The following is a 24,244-nucleotide window of genomic DNA, read 5'->3' on the forward strand; positions in this document are numbered from 1 at the left end:
ATTTTTTAATGAGGAGCTATCTAGTCTTTTTTCATAGGGAGATCTGGAACAGGGATATAAAATTATGAGATGACAGTTCAGTGATCCAAAGGCTTTTCATTCCCCAAGGTGCTATGGATCAGTCTGAGTTCCTACTTGTTTTTATAGACACTCTAATAGGTCTTCTGTTTCTAGAGAGTATTTTTGAACATTTAACTCCACTTTGAAGAAATTACAAGCTTTCCAGCTGACATTTTACATTCATCAAAACATGTCATGCTAGAAGTAGTAGGCCTTTCTTCTGTTCATTTACAGACAAACCGAATGAGGATACAAAATTGATTCAAATTAGTTCTAACAACGTGCATCAAGAAGACTTCAAAATTAAGCCTTAGGTCAAGACATGGAGAAGAAACAGTACTAAATATGGCTTCAAAATATTGTTCATATAGTACAGCTTCTCTGGAGCTTATATAAAAATGCATCCAGCTACAAATTCATAGCAGGGAGAAGAAAAGGCAAAATTCGGTAACTTCTACATGCTTTCTGCCTATAGTGCTGCATACCTATTCTTTTCCCTTAGAGCTCACAGCTCAAAGGCAATGAACTATCTTGTTTTCCTTCTTCAGTATCTATATCAGGTATTTGGCAAGGTAGGGAGCAACCACGGCTTCTAGTTTTATTAAAATTCAGAAGTACTCGGCAGAATATCTGCTCCCCTTACAAGGCTTGCCATACAAGGAACACCAAAATTGCGACCTTTCTTTCTGTCAAAGATACTGACCTTTATTTATCAAGTGCTGAGAAATCCCAGAATTAGTTTAACTCATCATTCAGCCTAAACAATGAAAGAATATAGTGTCAAAGAGTCTTCAGTTCTCTCTACCTTACAAGCAAATTCAATTCTTCCTTTTGCAAGTGGGTCTGGACATAGTGCCTTTCACTTCGTTGCCTCCAGACTGCATTGCCACAGCTGTCTATAATGTAGAAATGAAGACAAACACAAAATCAATGCTTTGAATAAATCTGTTCTTTCAAAGGCTGTAAAACAGCATGCAGTCACAGTAGGCTGTAAGGACGGTGTGTTTGCTGGATTAGGTTCCATGAAATGGATACCAAGGCCTCTGTGGTAGCGTGCCTTTAATCAGGACAAGCTGCTCCGAAGCATTTTTGTTTGTTTGTTTGTCTCTTCGTGTCCCACTCCCACAGCCAGCTGAAAGCCAGAGGCCTGATTTTTAAAAGCATTTCTATTTCTGGCTCCCGCTGCAGCAGATGCAAGCAATACTACGGCTGAGTTCATGTGGGACAAGTCAGGTCACCCAGGCCAGAGTGAGATAATTAAGAAGTGGAGAAGTCAGGCATGGTATGTCATACATGTAAAAGAAATTTAACTAATTCCAAGGTGTTAAAAATAGTCTCCGGGGCATTCTGCCTAGGAAAAGCTTTCCCATCAGTGTGACTGTTCTCTTTTAAGTGTGAGTAAGGAATGAGAAATGACCAGCTATTTCTGTTCTCTTCTCCATCTTCATTTTCAAGAGGAAGAGGAGGAGAGATCCAGGAAAAGGAGACTGGCAGGAAAGTTGCCAGCTCTCCCTGTCCACAGGGGACTTGGGAGTCAGCCATCGGGGCTAGGCACACTTCCATTGGGAAACCGTTCCTCAGATCCAAAAATCCATTTAAACTTTGCAGAAAATCCCCATCCCAGAACATCAAGTTTTTTCCACGTAACATTAGTATACTTGTCAACGGCTTTCCTTTCCCTTTATTATTACTCACTCTGTAAAACAAAATTGGAATAGTAATATAAAATTGAAAGTATGACTTCACATTCTCAGTAGCTCAGGAGAATTTTGGCACGATATCATGACCTCTTTACTCGATTTGCTGCAAGTCTGATATTTGGACTCCACAGTAGGAAAATCTCTAGAGAAATCTCTAGAGGAAATACTGAAAGGTGGTAATCTGCATTTTAGTCAAAAAGTGGAAGATGCATCTGAGGAATGACAAGTTACATCAGAACTGTTACACCATTTCTATTTCCTCCCATTCTCTTACTGTCTGTAGAATGACCACTCCATTTATAAAAGTTAGTATGTCTCTGGAGCCTCTAGACATCTCCTTCAGCTCTTAGCTGTCTCAAGGAATCATGTCTTTAAAATTGGTACTACTCATGTAGCTGCCTTTCCTTGCAGATTTACGTTGGGCATCCTGGATCAAAGCACGTCCTGGGCTTCTCTGGTTTTTCTCTTTTATTCAACATTTCCAGTCTCTCTCTTTGCACTCTTTCTCCTCATCTCAAGGCAACTTTTTACGCTCTTCTCTCCTCATACCTCCCGATTCCTGTGATCTGAACCCATCAGTCTTTTTCTCTAATTTCATTCTAATTTCACTTTTTTCTCTCCACGGTCTCATCCCTGCCTACAGCTCCCGTGGTAATTATCCAGGCGACCCCTTTGCTGTGGTTTCACCACACCGTTCGGCAGCTCCATCACCTCTCCAGGGCTGTTCTCACCAAACACGGTCCTCCTCTGATCTCTCGCTCTTTGTGTTTTTCCAATCTAGTCATTGCCTGGGCTTCTTTCCCACTTGTCCCTAGCCAACAGTACCACGACTTTTCTATGGCTACCCAGTTCTTCCAGTTCGATGACAATTTTTCATCTTAAGATACCTCCTTTCTACCCTCTTTCCTTTCTCCTATGAGCATAATTGTTGATTTTCCCCGTGCTTCAGTCACGACTCCTCAGTCTTCCTGGATAAACGACTATCCTTTTGCAACTCAGCTGACCACATCTCCAGACCCTTTCCCATCTTTTACTTGCCATCACACTTTTTCCTATTTAATTCTCCATTTTTTTTAATTCATAAAAGAACTGTTGAGGACCCCAAATTAAAATTATATTTCAACCTTTCAGTTCCAGGACACTATAACTTTTCTTGCTCTCATTGTTCTCCTACAATTTTTCATTTTTAATTTGATCTCTTCTGTCTGTCTCCATGGCTTCATATCCCCAGTATCATTTCTTTTGCATTTCTTTTGCATTTCTTCTGAACTCCTCTGTGTCTTTACCTTCACAGTACAAAGATGTTTTATTCTCTTCTGTCTAAATAACAATAAAAAAACCCCTTCAATAGTATTTGTTTTCCCAACACCTACATCTTTCACTTCTCTTTTTACCTTAATTTATTCTGCGTGCCATTTACAATAGCTGTCCATCAACAGATACAGATGGCTGTTGTCCAAGTTCTCAGCTTCTGCATTCTCAAGCACTACAACAGCCTTGACAAATTCAGTCCTGCCTTCCCCACCCTTCTACGAGGATTGTTTTACTAATTCCTTGTTTTGACCACATCATTCTTCTCTCTTCATTCCTCCATTGCTATCCCGCCTCCATGTCGTCAAACTTGTATAAAAATAAATAGGGTTCCATCTCCTCACAGCCTAACCCCACCCCATCTACCAAAAGCAAAATAAATAAATAAATTAATAACAACAACAGCAACAACAAATGCATGGGAACATGCTACCACCAAAATTATCAGATTTGGATGTCTCATGTTGGGAACTTCAATCTGCGTAGGAGCGCCTGAACGCAGAGCTTCTCTCTAAGATATGACCACATCACTGAAGTTACTGTTCATATATTTTGGAGAAATTTTCTTCCTTCGTTTATTAAAGGCTTGCATCTGATGCCCTTACTTAAACTGAATAATACTTTGTTTCATGAGTCAGTCCATTGAGCTAATGACTTGCAAAGAAAAGTGCTATCTAATTGGAGTAAAGAAGATACAACTTGCCTATAACAAAACATGTCTTTTCAATTTGTGTTTGAAAGATCACACATTCTTTTTCATCTTCTTTTGCTTTATTGCAGTTTAAAGTATGTTGGTCACATCTAATAGACAAGGATCAGAGGCTGTATGACTTCATTAGATAAAAGAACATGTATCATGGATTTTTCCAATATGCTGCTGATCGTGTTGTGAGCAGAATAAAGAAACAGGTCGCCAATGAACTTCATTTCCCAGTATACAACAATTGGCACGCAAACTGAATGCAGTCTCAGACTGGTTTATCTTCTTACAACTGCCTTCGATCTTTAAATGCAATAGAGTATTTTGTATACATAAATGGTTCAATAACCCTTATAGTGTGTGTAATGACAACTGACATCACATTAATTGACTTTTACACAAGTACCTTAGATATATGGTGAAATCATTAGGAAAGGATCATGTTCCTGCCTGAAAGGTAATGTATTATTTTACAAAAGATTGAATCTATTATTTTAATTGTTTCAAGTTGATTTAATGAATGTGATTCTAGCAGGCACCATTCTCCTTTGCTCCAGTCTTCAGAAGTATATTTATTACCAGACGTCCTGTTTTCCATAGGGGTCCTCTGGACTATGTGTCTAGTCTGGAATTTTATTTTTTTTTTTTGTGATAGACCATAGGCTAGCAGAAATAAAGAAACTTTACCATACTTACTCTAAGAACCGTATGTTGTTCTAATTGATTAATTTTAATTGGTTTTCCAATTACTAAATCTCTAGTTTCTTTTCTAAGTTTAGCTGGCCAAGGCCTGAACTAAAAGAAGAAAAAAAAAAGCTACCTTGGGGCTGCTCAGTATATCATCATTGATTCAACTGTCTAATGTACTTGTGATATCCTTATTTCAAAGAAGAGCACATTAAAAGTTGCCAAGGCCAAAGGGGTATATCCAAAGGGCAAAGTAAAAGAAGAAGAAAATGGCAAGACTAGAGGAAATGAAATGAAATTAAATAAGTGCTCACAGACCAAGGCTGCTAAGAGAAGTTGATAAAGCGAATGTTTACTAAGAGCTGGTACCCTCATTGGATTTAAAACTATAAACTTATCACTGTGGGGTTTAGAACATAGTTTGAAGGAAAACAAAAGTAGTTGTGTGAATTAAATATAACTTCCCCTAGTTCTTTTTTCTACTAATAAATACCTCTCTACCTTTCCGCCCAATCTTAGTCTCATAGCTGTCTGTTATGAACTGTGCAGCTTCATCTGAAATTGAATAGCAATTTGAGTGGCATTCTTCCAAATAATTTGCATAAGGCCTTGAGTGTACAGGTTTCGTGACATTGGCTGGAATAGGTCTGGATAAAATTTGGCTACTGTGAGACTGAAGCTGGGGAGGTCCAAATTCTTTGCAGAAGCAAGGTGAAGCATTTCTGAGACGTGCACGGAGTAGCCAGGATAAGGGGATGTAGTAGCGATACGTGCAGTATTGGTAGATGTGAGCTGTGAATGTCACAAGTTGTCCTGAGCCAGGGTTATGACAAGTATGGAAATTTCTCCTTGAGTTCGGAAGATGCTGAGATGTCTAGAAGATGGATAAGTGTCATCTGGGAAGAGGCACTGGAAGAAGGAATCTGGAATTTCACTAGGATTATGAACATATAAAGAAGAGAATCTGGGGACACTGGATGCTTATCCAAAAAGCAGGATAATAAGAGAGTCAGAACATGCTAGAGAGAATGTAGCAGTAATGCTGGTTAAGTCCACATGAGCTTTTGTCTCACCAGCTGTTTGCATCTGCCAGCTCATCCCGCCTCTCGGCTGCCGCTGCCCGTTCCTTCCTTATTTATCGTTAAACCCATCTCTCAATTCGGGAGCCACAGCCAACGAGCGTGATGCTGCTTCTCAGGAATACACCACGAATCTTGTGGCGATTGATTTTTTTTTTATTTTTTTTTTTTTAGAAAGGTTCAGGATTGCTGGCACTAAGAACGGCAGCGTTTCCCAACGCTGGGACTGCTAAGGCGGCAAAGCACGTTGGGTGAAAGGAGCTGTGCGCACGCGGGGGGCAAGGGGATCTCCGCAAGGACTGCCAAGGAAGCAGCAAAAAATTCATCTTTGAGGCACGGTAAGAGCTGTTACCCCCTCCTCCACCCGCTCCCGGTTCACTTTTCTTTCCCAAGGATGGATGCAAAAGCAGGGGCCACTTTTGAAACCATGCTACGTACGTTCTGATGCTGAACAATTAATTCGCATTGATTTGCGATTGCCTAGATCCTCTCGGGATCAGTTGCTGGTCTTTTCTGGGCTGATATTTGGAAAAAGTCTTTTGATAGACTAACCTTTCCCTACCTGTTAGATTATGCTTTTCTGAAATAATAAATGCTAGGTGCATATAAGCAAATAATCAAATTTCTGCTTGAATTCTCCAGACGTTAAGGAACATGGCTGTGCATTTTTAATATGACCTTATTAATGGAAAAACTGACTGCTCAGTAGATTTTATTTTTTTTTAACTTCTCAGGTGTACCTCTTCAGTCAAGCGTTGTGCTTTTGAAGTGGCACTTGAGCCAGCTTTTGCTAAATAGGTCAATAACACCTTGAGATTAATTGGTTTAAAGTGCCAGAACTGAAAACCTCTAACCTTTCTTTCTTAAAACTGGTGATCCTACTGATGCTAAGCCTATCTCTAACATGTTTAATATGTTTCTTTTGATAAATAGTTTCTACGTAGAAATGCATGGGAATTTGTCACCTGTGTTAGAATGGTGCTGTTCAAATGATTACTTGGTTTTTTTCTGTTCTATTCCTACTCTACAAGCAGGATCCACTTTTAGGCAAGGGACTTTGCACGTGAAGATGAAAACCAGAGAATCGCATCAACGAAAATACCAAGGTCAACTCTGCCGTCTACTATTTTATTCTCATAGTTCTAGCGCTGGTTGCACAAAAATGAACCTGGAAAAAAGCCGCGTCCCTCACGTCTCCCGCTCAGCCGCGGCTGCGGAGGGAGGGAATGAAACCCCCACGTGGGATGCTACAACGCTTTAAGCTTGAAAAATGTCGCGGGTGGAGCTGGTGGGATCGCTGTCCTCTTTTAAATACGGAGGAGCTCCTTTCCAGCCAGGGAGTGGCTGGAAACGCTGCCGCCCCTCAGGCTTGTCTTCACCGGGAAAATTGTGAAACCTCTTTCCTCTGCTCCTGGCCGTCTCCCAGAACGTTTCGCAAACCCGGCTCGGCAAAGGCTTCCTCCGCCTCCGCGGGGGTCCCCCGTCCTCACCCTTTTTCGGCGCTTCCCTCCAGATGCTCCGTATCCAGCTGTGCCGTCCTACTGGTCCTTCTGGTGGTCCGGGAAGCCAGGGTCATCTTCTGCGAGGGGGTTTATAGGGGCGAGAGGAGGTTAGGGAGGACAGGAGCAGCCCAAACGCAGCGTGTAAAACCACCAAACGGGGGGTAACGTGGCAGGAGGGGGGAGAGGAACCTCGGGGGAGTCCCGGGGGGGTTTGGTATGGCAGAAGTGCAGGAGCCGGCAGTGAGAAGCCTTGTGGAAAGATAAAGTGGGAGGGTAATGCTGGGGGAGGGCAGGGAATGGCAGCATGGAGTTCAGTAATAATCAGATTTTAACTCAAAATGAGGCACTGCTAATATTCCTTGAGGGGATTTCCACTTCAGACAAGGTAGTTCGGCCAACGTTTGCCTTGACAGAGATGTAAGAAGGTCTGAGAATGAGCCTCAGGAACATTGTTCCCTTCAGCCCTTAGAAAGCCTGCTTAATATTCCGAAAAGTCAACCTAATCCTGTCAGCATTAATGCCGGCGAGACGGCAAGCCAGCTCTTCCCGGTACAGCAGAAGCAGAAGTAACGCTGCAATGCACAGAATAATTCTGGTTTGCCCTAAAATTCCGTTCCTTCGCACGTTAGTCATTTTTTTGCTATACGTTTCTAAACTGTCAATGTTCTTCTAAGACAGGGATGGTTTTACCCGGCACAAGACAGCTCGGGAGCTGGGGCTCGGTCCGTGCCGGCTGCCACGGGCCAGCCCTGTCCGTTTGCACGGGCAGATATCAATGCACCAAATGAAGCCGCCCGGTGTGTCCGCGCTGGGTGTAATTAATGCAGCTGGAGAAATTCCTGCCCCTTCTGAGCACCGTCCGTAGCCGTCGTATCAGTCTGTCAGAGACGGGTTGCCTCTCTGAACGTGGCGATGCCAAGCGGCCGCAGAGCAGCTGTCGTAGGCACGCAGGCTGTATTTAATTAGCCGTGTGGCAAGTTACCAGCTTCACCAATTAGCAAAAGTGCAGCAAAAGGCCTTTCATATCTCGATACTGGTTTAGAACCCATAGTCAGTCATCGCCGTAACGTGGTGATCTCTCTAAATGGGTAATGGTCCCTCCTGAATCTGGGAGAAGAAGAGATGCCTCCCCGTCCACACCAGTACCAAGGGTATTTTACAGCAATTCTGATCAACATGGTAACAAACCCTGCAGTCCCTTTATCTGCCCAAACCTTGGTACCGGCAGCTGGTTACCTCCTCAGCAGGTCCCGTCTCCGAGAGAAAGGCATGGTAGAAAGAAGCTCAGGGAAGGGCTAGTCCTAAAGAATTCCCCATTGCTTCAGCCCTCGAAAGACCAGTAGAAGGGGAATGAGCTGAACGTCGGGGTGCTCCATCGCACCCGCCGGTGCCGGGAGGTCCCAGCCTGCTCCTGCCCTGCAGCAGCATCCCTGAGGTGAAACCCCACCAGTACGCGCTGCAGAACTGCATGTATTTCGGTTTCAGTGCTTAGCTTTTTGCCTTCATCTGACCACGGCAACCGGAGCATGAAATGCTCACTTTCACGTTCAGCACAAAGCCCAGCCTGAACGTTCTATCCCTCTTTCTTCCCCCCGCCGCTTCTTGGTACGGACAAGAAATCAGAGCCTGCAAAGGGGTTAAACCCAAAAGCAGGAGCTGCAGGTTGGAACAAATCTGACAACCTCCTCCTCCTCCTCCCTCTCTTTCTTTTCTCCCCCCATGCCAAGGATTTTTCTGGTCAGGCTGCACACCCAGCCTTCCTGCAGGCACACAGGTAGTGTTCATCTGCCACAGCGACGGGCTCGGACTCTTGGGGGCACAGTCACGCTACGTATAAACAATAAAACTCCTGGCTGCTGTAATCGTGTTATCAGCAGTGAGTACTATGTTCTGTAAAAAATGCCTAAGGACGCTACTAGAGTATGCTGAAGGTGGTTATAAACTATCCTTCTGAGATCAGCCTCTTGACAGTTGGTCACAATATCAACCAAACAGTTACTGAAATATTCATTACAATTTTCTTTGCCTTCTTAAGTGATCTTAGTCATATTAAAATAGCCTTATTATTAGGAAGAATTGTGAGGGCAGAATTCAAATTCTCTTCTCCAACAGGCACTCCCCTGCCACTGGGACTCCATCAGCATTTTGATAAGCTCGTGTCAAGAAATGATGCGCCCCTGGCTAAAAATGACTTATTTAACAGAGCTACTAAAAAATTGGGATCTCTCTCTTTAAACGTTTGACCCCGAGGCAGAAGAGGAGGGGTGGGGGGGAGAAGGAGAGAGAAGATGATAATCGCTTTAGATAACAACCTGACTCACGGTAATAGCAGCCTAATTGCTATCCAAGTGCTTTTAGCAGGAAACAGCCACACCTAGAGAGGCACCTGTGCAGAGGAAGATTAGTTCTAAATGGAGGAAGGACAGAGATATAAATGCATTTTCAGCTGAGCGCAGTGGAAAGTAAGAAATAGTTGTTTATGTACGTAGAAACTGCCTTAAATCCAAGAGCTACTTTGTACCGCTTCAGATACCGGGATGCGGCGGGTGCGTAATTCATGCGAGAAGCGGCTACGCTACAGGGCTCAAAATGAAACGGGGATTTATATTTAGGCAGGGAAATGAAAATAACCACGTGTGGGGACGGTGTGGTTGATGCCGTCTTCCTGGAATAAATCAGCTTCTGCAGTGATTATGACCCTTCCACGAATAAAATTCATAAATGTCAGCCTGACAACACAAAGTAAGACCTTTACTTGAAAGTAGGAGTGATTACATTAAGTGATCTGCTTGGAAGAAAGCTGCTCGAGAATGGAATGATTTGTAGTTGATTGTTGAATCGAACCTAAGTATCAAACGAGCCCTCTACGCACGAGCTGTGCTTTCGGCCGCTTAAGATTTGTGTTTCTTCACCGCCGCTCTGTCCTGGGACGGCCGACCCCCCCAGTTGGCCTTGCAGCCCTCTGGCACGGCAGCTATGGGGGGAGCCCAGCGGAGGAGAAGACATTTCCACACAGGTTCGGGCAGACCCTCGGGTCCCCGTTCTCCGGCTGCCCTCGCCTTTTCCCCGCGTGGGTTCTGAGAAGGGAGGCTGCCTGCGGGTCTCGCTTACCCATTTCGGGGGGGGAAATCACGGGCTGGACCTCTGATTTTTGCATTTTGCGCTTTGTTGGCGCAGGACGCGGTCTGGGGAGTGGGAAGAGTTGAGTGTTAGAAGCGATTATGTTCTCTGATGAAGGTGCCGGGTTTTGCAGCAAGGGTACTGATTATGCATTCAGCTCCGCAAGCTGCTTTCTGCTACGTCTTTTTGCTACTACAATTCGGTGATGTGAATGTCAGTAGGCAGCAACAAAAGCCCCATGTTTTGAAAAGCCTGAATCTGTACCTGTAGGACATAAAAATTACTCTATTTGCTTGCTTTTGCTGTCCTCAACAAGCAAAAATCTATTTCCAGAGATTCTAGTGTATCCTTTTGTATTTCCATAGATTCTAGTGTATCCTTTTATTCTAGGAGAGTTTCAAGAGATTTGAGAGATCTGTTGGTAATGGAGTTTGCATGCAGAGCACACATGTATGCCTCTGCATTACCATGAATGTTATTTTCTCTTAAAAATAGCATTTTTTTTCTATTTGTAAATTGCATTTGATCACAGTCTAGAGGTATCATATGCCAGAAATTATCTATCTTGAATTGCTGAATAATAGTATTTGGGTATGCTGCTATGGCAACAGATGTACAGTCTCTGGATTCACACGTCAAAGGTTCTTATCGCAACTGGTTTTTGGATACCCCTTCACTGCATAAGCAGGAAAATATAATGAGCTATCCCAGTAATGTCTGGAAAGACAGCAGCAATAGAATAAACCGACATGTTTACTACTTTACATGTGTTTCTGAAACATACATAAAGGCATGCCTTACATAAAGAAAAAAAAAGAAAAAGAACACAAGGGCCAAAAGGACACTGTGGAATCAATAACGTGAAAACATCTTATGAATATTTATTATAAATTAGTATTTATATTATACTGATACTTAGAAACTCAGCCAACAATGGATTGGCATTGACAATACGTTATACAGTATACAGACTCGAAGTAGGTAACCATCCTTGCCACAGGGCATTTTTTTTTTCTTCTTCTTCTATAAGACTTAGTGAAATTTTACAAAAAAGGACCTTCCTATTAGAAATACACCAGGTTCAAATGACCTTGACCTCTGACACACAGCAACGATCCTAACAAAAGGAGGGGTCAGCCATGCTGCTGAGCAATCCGTTTCAGCTTTCCTTCTGCATTCAAAGGAACTGTTCGCATTAATCAAACGGGCTTTGGATTAGCCCTTAGTTTTCAACATGTGATCCTCTTAACAAAGGTGAATTCTTCTTCCTTTCCCCCCTTTATTATCATCGCTGTCCCTACACGAGCACTCCGCAGCTGCAGGTCTGTAAGCAGCTGGCAAAGGTGACGTCTGTCTGCGATCACAGGTCCCCAGCGTCCGTCGTTATAGTTGGGTTCAGTGCAAAACACACAGGTATATATGCACGCTCCTGCTGATAAAGTCTGCTTGGAAACCGAGTTTGTGCTTCACAAAAAGGGATGGTAGCTTTTGAACAGGAAGACACCAATTAAATAATTAGGGTTAGTATCGAAGAAACCATGAAGTGTCTATCCCTTAATATCTTTAAGAACAAATTATAAAAACTTCTGTGAGGGATGTCATAAAGTAAAGATGTTTGGGGCAGGGAGATGAACTAGATGACATCCTAAATTCTGTATTTCTGTGGCTCTGCCGTCACTGTGTTCGTGCTTGCATGGGCGTAAGCCTTCGCTTCATGCAGACACCAGACAGAGGAAAGCTGAAATGATTTGTCAAGCACATGGGGAAGAAAGCGAACACCTGAGCACCTGGAAGAGCATCATATGCCCTTAGTCATTTTTTTTACAAAACTTTTTAATGTCTGAGGCTCACTAAAATAAGCCTTTAGGGAAAGACTTTTAAAAAAAAAAAACCCAAACAATAAATCATGTGGTCCACAGTAGGGGCTGCACAGGACAGATATTTTTACTTGCTTAATATGTACTGGAAGGGTTAATTTAAGTGGTAGTTGGTGGATGCCTTTTTATGAAGCAGAAAATTGTCTTAAACTAAAAATCGACTTTGGGGAACATAAAAGCTTTCTAACAGCATTCTAATTGGCATTCAAACATTCAAATACTACGCGTTAGTGTGGCTATATTGGGAAATGTGCAGACTGGGCGTGCTAATTTCTGAGGATATTTTTTCACTGGCTATTTGTAAGAAGCGGCTAATGACAATGTCTTTGGCCTTGGTGGTCTCCATATTCCTCTCCCGTGAGATCTGCATGCTGATTTGATCCACGTTCGTCATGATAAGCTCCGAGGCCAGGATCTGAGTGGGGGACGCCCTGTTTGCTGTGCTATCCATGATGTACTGCTTATAGAGTTCCACCAGCTTCTGCTCGAGGTAGTCGTTGAGGGCCGAGTCGGAGAGGGGCTGCTGGTGGGGCACTAAGCTCGCCAGCCGCCAGCATGAGGAGTAGCCCTGGACCGGTTTTCGGCCGGCGTCGCTGGAGATGGGGACCTTCACGGACTCCATGGGGGGAGGAATCTCCGAGGACTCCAAGAAGGGGCCTAGGCCGCTGTCGCAGGTAAAATCTGTCGTGACCGAGCTAATCGGCACCACGTAGTCCCCGGCTATATGCAAGTCGTTGTAGTTCTTGCAAATGCTTTTGCAGGAGGACGGAACCAGGTAGGCGTCTTTTCTCGGCAGCCCCTGGCAGCCGCGCGTAGGCGGAGAGGGCTGCCCAGCGGGCGCGGGGTGCTGCGTCGGCTGTAGCGGATTATCCTTCTGCCTTCTGCCGTGCTTGCTACCTCTGGAGCAGGCGGAAGAAACGCACCTGCCAGCAGACCGGCGTCTCTGAAGGAAGCTTCTTCCCTGCGCTTCATCCGTGGAAGAGTAATTAATGGACTTCATTTCGTACACCACTTCCTCAGCTGAACTCTCGCTGTAGAGCTCAGGGTTCAGGTCTTCACAAAGGTAGGCGATTCTGTAAAGGTAACCTTCCGACAGCATCCTTCGCCAAAGGAAAGGAACCACCAGCGGACAGAAGAAAAACGGCAAGAAGAAACCGTTAGTTCATTACAAACTCATTGACTGGTGATTACACTCGCAAGTCTGTTACTAGCTGCGGAGAGATATTTCTAATTTGGACATGAACAAGAGTGTCTCTGTCTTTCTAGAGGCCTTGAGTCAGTGAGTGAAGTGATCAGCTAGTCTTCCTGTTGTGCTGTTAACATAATCACACCAAAGCATATTCTGTATAACGTAACGTATGGCATGTCCAATACATCCAACGACAAGTGAGTTGGGAAAAGAGGAACAAGAAGTGGTTTGTTGTGCTAATAGTTGCTGCAATAGCTTACACTTAAATATGTATATTTTTGCCCTTGCCTGCAGTAGGAAGCCAAGGGGTTTCCCCCTTTTTCTCATACGCTTTGAAGCAACTTTTGTTGTGTGTGGTTTGTCAGCTGCCTCTGAACTATGTTGATTTGAGATTCATATCGAGAATATCACCCCTTCTGTTCCAGACTAATCAATGGCTCAGTGTGGTTCCTTTTTCATTAAAAAATCTCAGATTATTAAATTAGCACTTTGCACTTCTGCATGCCAAGCAGGATGGAATTAACTGTCTCTAACTTTTAGACATGAAAATGTCAGTGGCAAAAGCAAGGCTTTTTGGAGGCATGATTCATCTGGACTGTTTTAGACACCTAAGTTGAAATGAGTTGAATTGTGCCCTAGATTTGCTTATCACTCTCCAGTTCCTATAAAAGGATCTTAAACTGACTACCCTAGATGTAAAAATCCGCAGTGTACTTTTGAAGAGACATATTTCAGTGCAATGCACAGGAAAGTGCACATTTCAGAAGTACTCCGGCTTCTTCACTGCTGGATTAGTCGTGAGTACCACCAGCTCTGAAATCAGTCTCCATTGCGTTTCTACGAAGACATGATCAGGTTCCAGCAGTTGCTAACTCTGTCCACTCTCTGAGCAGGAGAGCTCAGCTCTCCTCTCAGCTCAGCCTCCAAAGCTGCGTAGACATGTTAGTAACGGAAAGCAGGACTCGCTAGCAAGGACACACATCCATCTGCACATAAGTAAATGTTCTGCCCAAGCTTTAGCAGCTCCACTACCACAGAATTGTTCCTAAGTCCACCTCTGTGTCTTTTGTTTTAACAGATGTCAAGGAGCAGTGGGAAAGATGTCCTAATGAAATTGTGTGGTCCAGCCAAGAGAAAGTAAATCTTAAGTAAAAATAAATTAAAATGAAAACTGTTTTTTTCTTTCCATAGTACAAAATATCTTGCGTGATAGAGGAACAAATAACTTGTCCTTGTTTCACTAGCGGGTACTTTTCTTCATTTACTGTTTAATCCAATTATATCACTTTAATCCTTAAGAGATATTGTCTCTGCAGATATGAACATATGTCCCAGTTATTTGACAGTTTGCCTGTCTATTTCAAAACACCCGCTGTGATGGAGCACCAGAACGGGAACATCTTCCCACAAGCTGTGAATGGGGAGGTGGCATCTCTCTGGCACTGTCGACTTATCTCTCCCAAGAGTGAAAGGACTTTCATTTCTAAGTAAAGTATTTCATGTGTCACAGTCGCTAGCGCAAAACGCTGCACTAATAATAAATGTTGGCTAAATCCTGTCTAAGCATGGATATAGACTTTACGCAGATGTTAGGAAGGAGACAACGTAAGAAAAGACTTTCCTCACGGCGGGGGGGGAATCACATCTGCACTATGAAGAAGAAGGTTGGAGGGAAAATAAGCTTCCTTCAGAAGGGAATATTCATGGAAATTAAATGTGTCCAAACACTCGCTTTGGTGACCCTGGATCCCCTCTGCTGCTGCCAGTTGTGTGAGATTTCCCACAGGCAGGTAACATTTAATGAAAAGCGATCTATTTACACAAGAGGGGGAAAAATCATGTTTGGGGCTTGGCATTCCTTGCAGTACGCTGCTGTTGCCTTGCTGTAGGTTTTAGCTGTGATTAAGGTGCCACCACAGAAATCTTAGCCAAATGCTAGAGCTACTTGGGTTATCGACTCATCCCCCTCTCGCTTCTGCTTCTGTTCCCCCCTCTTGAAGCGCAAAGGCTGTTCCCTTCCTCCTGCTATCTGTGGCCCAGATGGCTTTATTGCAAAGTAACCACTAACTTCGGCTAGCATGAATCTGGACTAGTTACACGCTTATTTCTATGCTTATTTTTAAAGTGGATTCTGAGAAATGAGTGGAAATACAACATATGGCCTGTCCACTGCTCCACCAACGTACGCAAAGCCAGTTGTGTTCAGGTAGCATGTGACACTTCTGTCTTTCCTACTACCCAGATGCATGTTGTTTCTGTCATAAGGTGATACATTAGGGAAATGAAACTACTGGTTTCATTTCTTTGCACTGCATTCTGCAATACTTATTTTAAGAGTTTTAGAGCACGCTGCCTGAGACAGGAGTGGAAACAAAAGAACGGGCAAATTCAAAAAGATTAGGCTCCCATCGTGCTCAGGAGTTGTGTGTTTCGCTGAATGAGCTGCAAGCTTACCCTCTGAAGTTGGCAAGGGCTGTCGCACTAATCTGATTGTTCCCAGCTCCACGAGGAAATCTGATTGAAGTCTTGATAGGCAGTGTTGAGAGCCTGAATGCAAAAGAGAGGTGTGTGTATCTCTGGTCCTAGTACTTCACAGAATATATACCCCTGTCAAGTTGTTAATCCATCACTACCAATGACTGGTCATGCACTTGGGTCACCCTTAATTCTTGCATTTTACATCTGATAAGGATGACAGTTTTCATTAATTCTACTTTCTCGTGCCCCCTCTCTTAATCCCCCTTCCATGCCACAGACGCACATATACACCAGGATTCCAAGCGTACAGGGATTATATCTAATGTCTTTCAATATTTTGGGTTTCATGCTCCTTAAATTCAGATTTCACTTCCCTCTTTCTGAAAATAACTGCATGACTTTCGTTGCACAAGGAAAGACAGTACCCTTTACAATTCTGATGTGATGCATTTCGCATGTGAGGTGAACAAAGAGATTTTTCCTTGTGTGGCTACTGTCCTGGCAATGGGAGCTGACTGCATTCTATCTAAACCTAGTGGAGGCAGGGGGAGAAGACTGTCTGGTTTACACTGTCTTTTCTATCTGACATAGTCTTTATTACAGTCAGATGATCTTAAAATCTCATATGTCTTGCCTGGGGTTTTTGTTCAGTTCTTCAGCAGAAGAAAAACCTAAAGGTGGGATGAATGTTTAAAGCCACATGGAGAATTCAGTAGTATTGCCACTATTTTCTGAGTGGCAGCAAATTTGCTGGGTTATGATGCTTGGAGATGGTGCCAATGTTTGCATAAAGACCTCAGATTAGAGTCTGGGAGCAGGCAAACAGAATGAGAGTTCTTGGCTCAGGATAAGCAAAACACTTAAGGAAAGCCTGAGAAGTGTACACAAAGAGATATGATAAATTGTGTCCTATAAAAAAACCTGAGCAAGATGAGAAGTTTCTAGGGAGAACGGAAGAACGTGGTGCCAGCTAGGATCACAGCTCAGTGGGGAAAGGGACATTCTTCTGCATTGCGAAAGGAGGGGATGGAAACTCACAGAAGAGACAAGCTCGTTTTGAATATGTCTGGCTTTCAGATCCCTGAACAAGGCTCTGAATGGCACGAAAGTTGTGCTGCTGGGAGCTGGAGTTCAAGTTCCATCACAGGGTATATCTTACGTTCTAGCTGACTTACTAGATGAGACCCCAGATGGCAAAGTCTCCCTGTCTCGAGGGAACTCAAATCCTGTGGATCCATCGGTAGTATTTTTTCCCTATTTTAAGGGATGCTTTTTCAGGCTGTGGAGATACAGACAGATCCCTTCAGTGAGGTTCGGGATCTACCTCAGATTGCGAGACACGTGTGCAAGAGTTGACTTGGCAAGCAGGACAGGCTGGGGAGCGATCCTGCATACGTCGCAGGACCCACATCTCACTTTCCACTGGGGCTGGTGTGAAACAGCTCTCAGGAAGCCTCAGCGCAGCCAGCGTAGGGAAACCAGGGCAGTGAAGAAGGTAGTATAACGAGCTGTGCAGATGGATGAGTATAGCCTTTCCTTAATGCCTGAAACCCACAGACCTTTGGTATCTGAACCCCATTTGTTAAGGGCTATCGCCGATGCCCAGGGCTGGCTTGGGTAAAGGTAATGCTGAGGACACTAAACTGCGTGGTGAGGTAGGTGCGTCAGAAGGGAGAGCTCTCACAGAGAGACCTGGGCAGGCTGGAGGAGTGCGCTAGCAATCACAGTATGAAGTTTAACAAAGACAAGCACAAGGCCCTGCGCCTGGGACGACAGAACCCCAGAGCCCAGTACAGGCGAGGGGTTGATGTGGCTGGGGAGCAGCCCTGCTGCCAGGGACCTGGGGGTCCTGGGGGAGAAGAAGCTGAACGTGAGCCAGCGGTGCGCTGCTGCACCGACGAAGGCAAAGCAGGTCCTGGGCTGCACCCCCAGGGGCACTACCAGCAGGGATAGGGACGTGATCGTCCCCCTCTGCTCGGCACTTGTCAGGCTGCACCTGGAGGACTGTGTCCAGTTCTGGTTCCCGCTATTCAAAAAAGATGTGGGCAGACTGGAGGGGGTCCAAAGGGGGGCCACAAAGATGATCAAACCATTGAAGAACCTGCCCTGTAAGGGAAGACTGAAGGAGGTTGATCTTTTCGCCCTAGAGAAGAGAAGGCTTGGGAGGAACCTTATCAGAGTTTTCTAGTACTTAAAGGGCATCTACAAAGAGAATGGAGGCTCGCTTTTCACAAGGAGCCACATGGAGAGGACAAGGGGCAATGGGCATGTTATTATTCCCATTCTAAGTCCAAAACACAGCACTATACCAGCCACTAGAAAGAAAATTAACTCTATGCCAGCTGAAATCAGGACAGGGTACAAGTTGCACTAGGAGAAGTTTCATTTTGACCTAAGTAAGAAAGAAATTTTTTAGAGTGAGAACAATCAGTGACTGGAACAACCTCCCCAGGGATGCGGTAGAGTCCCCATCACTGTAGGTTTTCGAGATGCAGTTGGACAGGGTGATAGATAATCTCATCTAGGCTTCCTTTCCCACGAAACGTTGGGCCAGATGATCGTTCGAGATCCCTTCCAACCTGGGCAGTTCTATGACTCTACGATTCTACAGTAACAGTGGCTGCTATTTGAGGTAGGAGTTGGCCCACTTTGCCTATGGCAGGAGAGAAGAGGAATAGCTAAGAGGTGCTTTCGCACAAGCAGCGGAACGCTACCCGCTGCGTACGTAACTTCCTATCCCCGCTGCTGCTCTGGAAGATCTGGGACCTGTGGGACTGTGCCGTGAGGCTCTTTCAGCAGCGGTCATGAGCCAAACCCTTTCCCACAGCTCTCGTCACTCTGATCTTTTGGTCTTCTCACAGAAGAAAACATGAGCCCTGCTCATTTGCTTTATTCACACGTCAAGAGTTCAAGACACGCAGGAAAGCTAGGAGTACCTCTCCCACGGGGAACACGGGCTGTCTTGGGGGGAATGAGTAGAGTAGGTTTGAGAGGATAATAATCCCGTATTTCAAGAGTACGAGGGAATCTCCTTGAAGGACAGGCTGAAGGAAGAAAGTAAGGAGAGACATCTTCCCCAAGAACACATTATACTTTATATGTCTATTGTACTGTTGAATGTTCTTGTCATACTAGCGTCTACCCATTTTTAATCATACTAAATGGATGGAAGAGAGCTTCAGGAGCAGCTGGTTTCTTTCATTTTGGAAAAAAAAAAGCATTCTTACTGTATGTTTGAGTGCTGTTGTATCTTTAAGGGGAGTTTGGGGGGAGAGGCTTCCATAAAAATACAATTAAAACTGTCTGTGGGTAAATACAGCTTCTTGAGCTCTCAAATAATTTCCCATCCAAGTCCATTTTATCAGTTCAAGTTCCTTGAAACTTCGTACAGACTAAGCCTGGTTCATCATTTTCCACACTTTTCTTAATCATCTATACCCATACAAAGTTGGTTTAGGACATCATCAGTCTGGTTTGATAGCATTTTACATCTCATATCCACAGCTGTGAGCAACAACATGAAATGTGAGGCAGGAGAGGATCGGGCTCCACATGCGTAAGGTTGACTTGGCTACATGATATTTCTACACTGTGCTTTTATGGCTTTCTGGGGCGGAAATCATTTCATGTTTCTGCACTTCTGTGTTTATTTTAATGAGCTGTTAGTTGTTGTCATGACTGAACTATATGGACTGAAGTATTTTGTATCTAAGCAGTTGAAGTAAAGGGGAAATAAATTCATGCGCACTCTTACAGAAGAGAATACACTTTCTAGAAGTGAAAAGAATAAATAGTAAAGCAAGAAAGACAGAAAAGGCTGAAGGGGTTTCCCAGGAGGAGTGAGGGAAATGGTGCACTAACGAGCATTGAAACGTTAGTCACATCTGCTGTAGAGTACAAAAAAAGAGGGGGGAGGGTGCATGTTGTGTGTGTACACACATGTCAAGCTGTGAATTTGCAGTAAACCAGGAAATTCACTGTGAATCAGGAAAATACAATGATAAAGCTTCTTTGTTCATACTTTTTAACATCACCTTGTTTTCAGAGAAGTCTCAGCTTCTTTTCTATGAACTTTTTTTTAATAAGATGCCCATGTTTATCTATTACGGTGCCTATTTTTATTTCTAATCTACAAAGACAGTACTCCAAAGACATTATTCAGACAGTACACTAACATGGACAGAAAGATCAATAAAAATACCATAATTATGACAAAAACAACACACCTGGTAAGACTCCCTTTAAAACTACTCTGAAAAACATTTTTTAGTATGATTTTACGAAAGACTTTAGAAATATCAGAGGAACAATTTTTGGGGCATTTTGAAGTTGCATTGCAATCACGGTCAGTCACGGTTGTGAAGATGGCACTTTTGAAATGTTCTCATCACTTCTTAAGGCAGCAGAAACTGCATGTGGACAGTGGCTGAGGCTCTGCAAACATGCACATGCCTTCAAAACAGAAAATTCACAGCTTCATTTTACCAGCTGTGATCCCACACAAACAGAACTGAGCCACTTTGATAAGCAAGAGCATCGTTTTCATACATTTATATAATGCATAGTATATTTTAGCTCTTACCTCCAAGGATACAGCAGCTGACCAGGTACAGAAAATTCGTTGTCTTCTAACCAGTTTAAAGCTTCCCGTGAGTCTGTCCTACCCCAAAAGGCAACATTCTGTTTTTAATTCCTTTTTAAATACACTTCTAAGATGACATGTGTTTTATTTCTAATCCTCTATAGCACAGAAGTATAGAAAGAAAGTCCCTTAGGAGTTGAGGGGGTTTTATAACTGACTGAACTGCAACACGCTGAACTCGCTTCCTCTTTTATGTCTAAATGAAACTTTGTTGTGCAACTATGCACTGTTAAAATAGCCGATTGCAACACACTCAGTCCAGGCAGACGGACTTCTCTTTATTAACTCTTATACAAAAGAAAAAAAAAAACAACCGGTGAATTGAACAGCTAGAACAATCTTAGAGAAAGTGCTCATTTGTCGGCAACTTACAGTGTAGCCCATTTCAACCGCCATCTATCGTTCTCCTTTTAATTGACACAGCAAGGCATCTAGACATGTCAAGATTGTCATGACAACTAGGTAGGAAGAGCGAGATGCCGAAGCAGAAATGCATTTCACAGCAGGCCTACTTTGTTGTCCGCGGACCCTCGTACATCGCAGCTTCCACCGAACAGCACAGCTCGGCTGGTTTATCAGGTTTTGCTCGGTATCTATCCCCAAAACCTGAGGAGGAAAGTTAGACTCGAGGTGCGCTCAGTGCCTCGGTGCCTGCCAGACCCAGGCAGGGAGCTTGTCTTAGCAGGGGCAGACTGTGAAAATACCTCGGGCGAGGGGGAGTTCACCCTCCAAGCTTGAGGTGTATGGGCAGTGAATAGGGCTTTGAGATTGGTGTTGGAGGATTATTCCCTAAAGGAGAGGGGACAAGTACGCTTTGAAGGATGTAACTGGACTGTTGGAATTGATCCCAATAGGATGTACAGAATTTGCTTAAAAAGGCATCATCAGGCATCCATACATTGCAATAATGAGATAAATTTATTTTCATTCTCTGTGTATTTTAACTGCCTCACTGAGGACATATTTCTTTTTTTTTTCTCAGAAGCCTCCAACTCTGCCAGCCAGAAAACACGTTGTAGTACAATGCTTCTATTAACATAATTTTGCTAAATATTCGCTGGGATATGATATATGATTGGGACTAGTATCCAAAGTCATCTTAACCATAGGCATGGAAAAAGTCCATATGTCATATGCCCTACCTATGCATCCCTAGCTAATTCATACAACAGTTTAATCAAATAATATCCTACCCAATCATATGCTATGCTAGGATCAACAACATCTAAAAAGCACAAAAACTGAACAAAATTGGCAGTTTAATGCAAATCTCAACAGATGTCTGCTGTAAAAGCGCTCCCTATGGAATCAAAGCTACTGTAGTAACAGACAACTCTTTTATGCTTAACGTTAATATTAACATTATTGTATTTTTTTCTCTGATCTTTCATCGGTGCTATGGACCAATCTCAGGCCTTCTCAAATTTATGCTGCTCCAACACTTTTTTTCGGTGTTTCCATATCTGGTTGAAAGAGTGTTGAGGGGAGCAAGAAATAAATCACTAGGAAGTTTTACCTCTTCTGTAGATTCAGAGAGCTCTATATACACAGGAGCTCAATATTTCTAGTTAGACTGTTGGGAAATAACTTTGGTAGTATAAAAAAAGCATTTCTGTAAAGGTCTTCAGAGAGTTTTCAAAATATGTTTTAAATCATCTAAATCCATGTAAAAACAGAAAGATACAAACGGACAGGTTTTTGAAAGTAAGAAGTGCTTCCACAGCCAGCAAAGCACAGCTATCCAGAACCACTGAAAAATCAGTCTACTTTCATAGAGGTACCTAAATATGGATTTAAGACTTACCTTCAGGCACCTAGATTTGGAAATAATAAGTGGCCTTTTTTTTCCCCAGTCATGCACATGTAATGTTTTCAGTGCTCTAGAGGAAGTCAAACACTGTCTGTATTTCTGCACAGTAGCTGCATATGCTTATGGAAGGGAGATGTAGAACTGTCATTGCTTGTCATATAAATTGCACATTAACATCCTGACAGTCCGGACTTTGGGGACACTCGTTTATTCTAGTGATCTTCTCTACGTTCGCTCATGACCTTGGAAGGGTATCCTCAGCTAAGAAGTGTTGTCCTATATGAATTTTTAGGTTGTGCCTTATCAACTTTCTGAGTGTAGCACTCTAAGGGCCAGATGCAGAGCTGAATGAAGTGGGAGACTAAACAACACAGCGGCACCTGACCCCTTTCGCCAAGATCGCCGCATGTGCTGTGCCTCCTCCACCCAGTGGAATAGGCGTGAGAGGAGAGGGAAAGCTTCAGCACCTTAGGGAGTCATTCAGTCAGCCTCTTCATCCGTAAATGTAGCGCTCATTGTCTGAGGACACGCCAACTTATTTTTGTTGGTGTACTTTGCTACGGCAAGTCCAATGCATCAAGAATGTGTTATCCCCACCCCCAAAAAAGAAAAGAAAAACATTTCAAGTAAGTTGCACAGTTCCAGGTTTCCTTCTCTACCACATTCCTTCTACTCCCAGGGAGTTTCCTCTAGGAAACTGCTTTAATTTTGACCCTAAGTACATCTATCTTAGCTTTTTATTTCATTTCAAGAGTTTATTTTCAAAACAAATCTGCCAGTTGTATGCCCTCACCGTGCTTTGGTTTGCCTCTTGAAGCATGGGAAGCAGATTCCTTTTGGATGAAACTCAGCAGGACGATGCACACCAGGACCATACTTGAAATTTGCCGTGGGCAAGTCTCCTCATGGGCTTTCATGGGACCACAGCAGAGCTAGTCCAAAATACCCTCCCCAGGACACGCATGCCATGGAGGCAGGGTTTCAGCACCAGCTCTTTCGCCGTCCACTTTTGCTCCGAATGTGATGCACTGTTGGTTGATGCAAGCCGAACAGAAGAATGTTGCCAAGGGACTCATCTGTAGGATAGTGCTAGACAGTTTATCAGTTCTTCACCAAGTAACCCTTGCCCACCGATGCCATTCAGCTCGTGTGTCTCAATATGTTGTAACTGATAACACTACGCTGCCGTAAACACAGGAGAAGGCTGAAGTTCCTTCTGTATAGCTACAGGCTCCGCCACTGAGGTTCGGTATAAATAAATCTCTGCTTAGCCTGGGTCTGTTTTGTCAAACAGCGCAAAGGCAGCTGCCTGTCACTTGTAGGTGAAATGTTTGTATTCTAGAAATTATAAATTGGGAGCCTTTGAGAGGACCAATATCCGCTAGCTTTTTGCCACAATTAATAGTAGGAATAAATGCAGAAAATAAATCAATTTTCTTGTACATATATTCAAGCAGGTATGTACACAGTAAGCTCTATCAGGTTCTCAAACAATTTTAGCTCTATCCCCATTTGGTATGTCTGTACCATTAACTAGGAATTTTGAAATCCAGAAGGTTAAAGATAACACCTTAAGATTATCACCTAGTTTATAATTACTTTGTGCAATATGACAAAGGGGATATTTTGGATCCTTTTGGTCTTTGGAAGGGAAGAGCTTATGGGAAGGAGGTAAGCACATTATCCAGTACTTCATCATAAAGAACAATCATGAATGATTTATGTTCCTTACAGCAGCAAAATCAGTTCTATTTCAAGCTTCCCCATATGCCACACTTGATTAGAGCCTGAAACTCAGTTTCCGATGCACTAATTACACAAGTATAATCAATTATTTGAGTAAAACATCAGTCTTTGAACAGGGAAGAGGCCTCCATCATACACACTTTTCTCTCCTCCTTTCTTCATTGCTGGTAGTAGAAAATAGATCAATATAATTTTCTAGGTAAAATGTGAGGATTCCCATCTTCCAAAGGAGTGCCGGGCAAGTCTGGCTTTGAGATATCTCAGGCTGAAGGGAGTCTCCTGGATGAATTACTCCAGCTCTCTGCCTGTTACGTGGAAGAAGGGTGGTTGTGGCATCATTCTC

At 43.5% G+C, this 24,244-nt stretch overlaps 1 protein-coding gene across 2 annotated transcripts; it reads right to left on the reverse strand.

Moving 5' to 3' along the window:
- Window positions 1-10,917: 10,917 nt before the first annotated feature.
- TASL (TLR adaptor interacting with endolysosomal SLC15A4) lies at window positions 10,918-20,721 on the reverse strand. Of its 2 annotated transcripts, XM_075034681.1 has the most exons (3): window positions 20,286-20,721; window positions 15,680-15,772; window positions 10,918-13,136 (listed from the first exon to the last, which is right to left on the reverse strand). In XM_075034681.1, the coding sequence occupies exon 3, from the start codon at window positions 13,133-13,135 to the stop codon at window positions 12,257-12,259; it is 879 nt and encodes a 292-aa protein (XP_074890782.1). In that variant the 5' UTR covers window position 13,136; window positions 15,680-15,772; window positions 20,286-20,721; the 3' UTR covers window positions 10,918-12,256. The 2 variants fall into 2 exon arrangements, with proteins under 2 accessions (XP_074890782.1, XP_074890783.1); XM_075034682.1 differs by lacking the exon at window positions 15,680-15,772.
- Window positions 20,722-24,244: the final 3,523 nt, after the last annotated feature.

The sequence above is a fragment of the Buteo buteo genome, chromosome 8, assembly GCF_964188355.1.
Source record: "Buteo buteo chromosome 8, bButBut1.hap1.1, whole genome shotgun sequence".
In the NCBI taxonomy this organism is placed as follows: domain Eukaryota; kingdom Metazoa; phylum Chordata; class Aves; order Accipitriformes; family Accipitridae; genus Buteo; species Buteo buteo.

Excerpts from the sequence above, each read along its gene's own strand:
- TASL (XM_075034682.1), bottom strand. The coding sequence starts at position 13,135 with ATGCTGTCGGAAGGTTACCTTTACAGAATCGCCTACCTTTGTGAAGAC.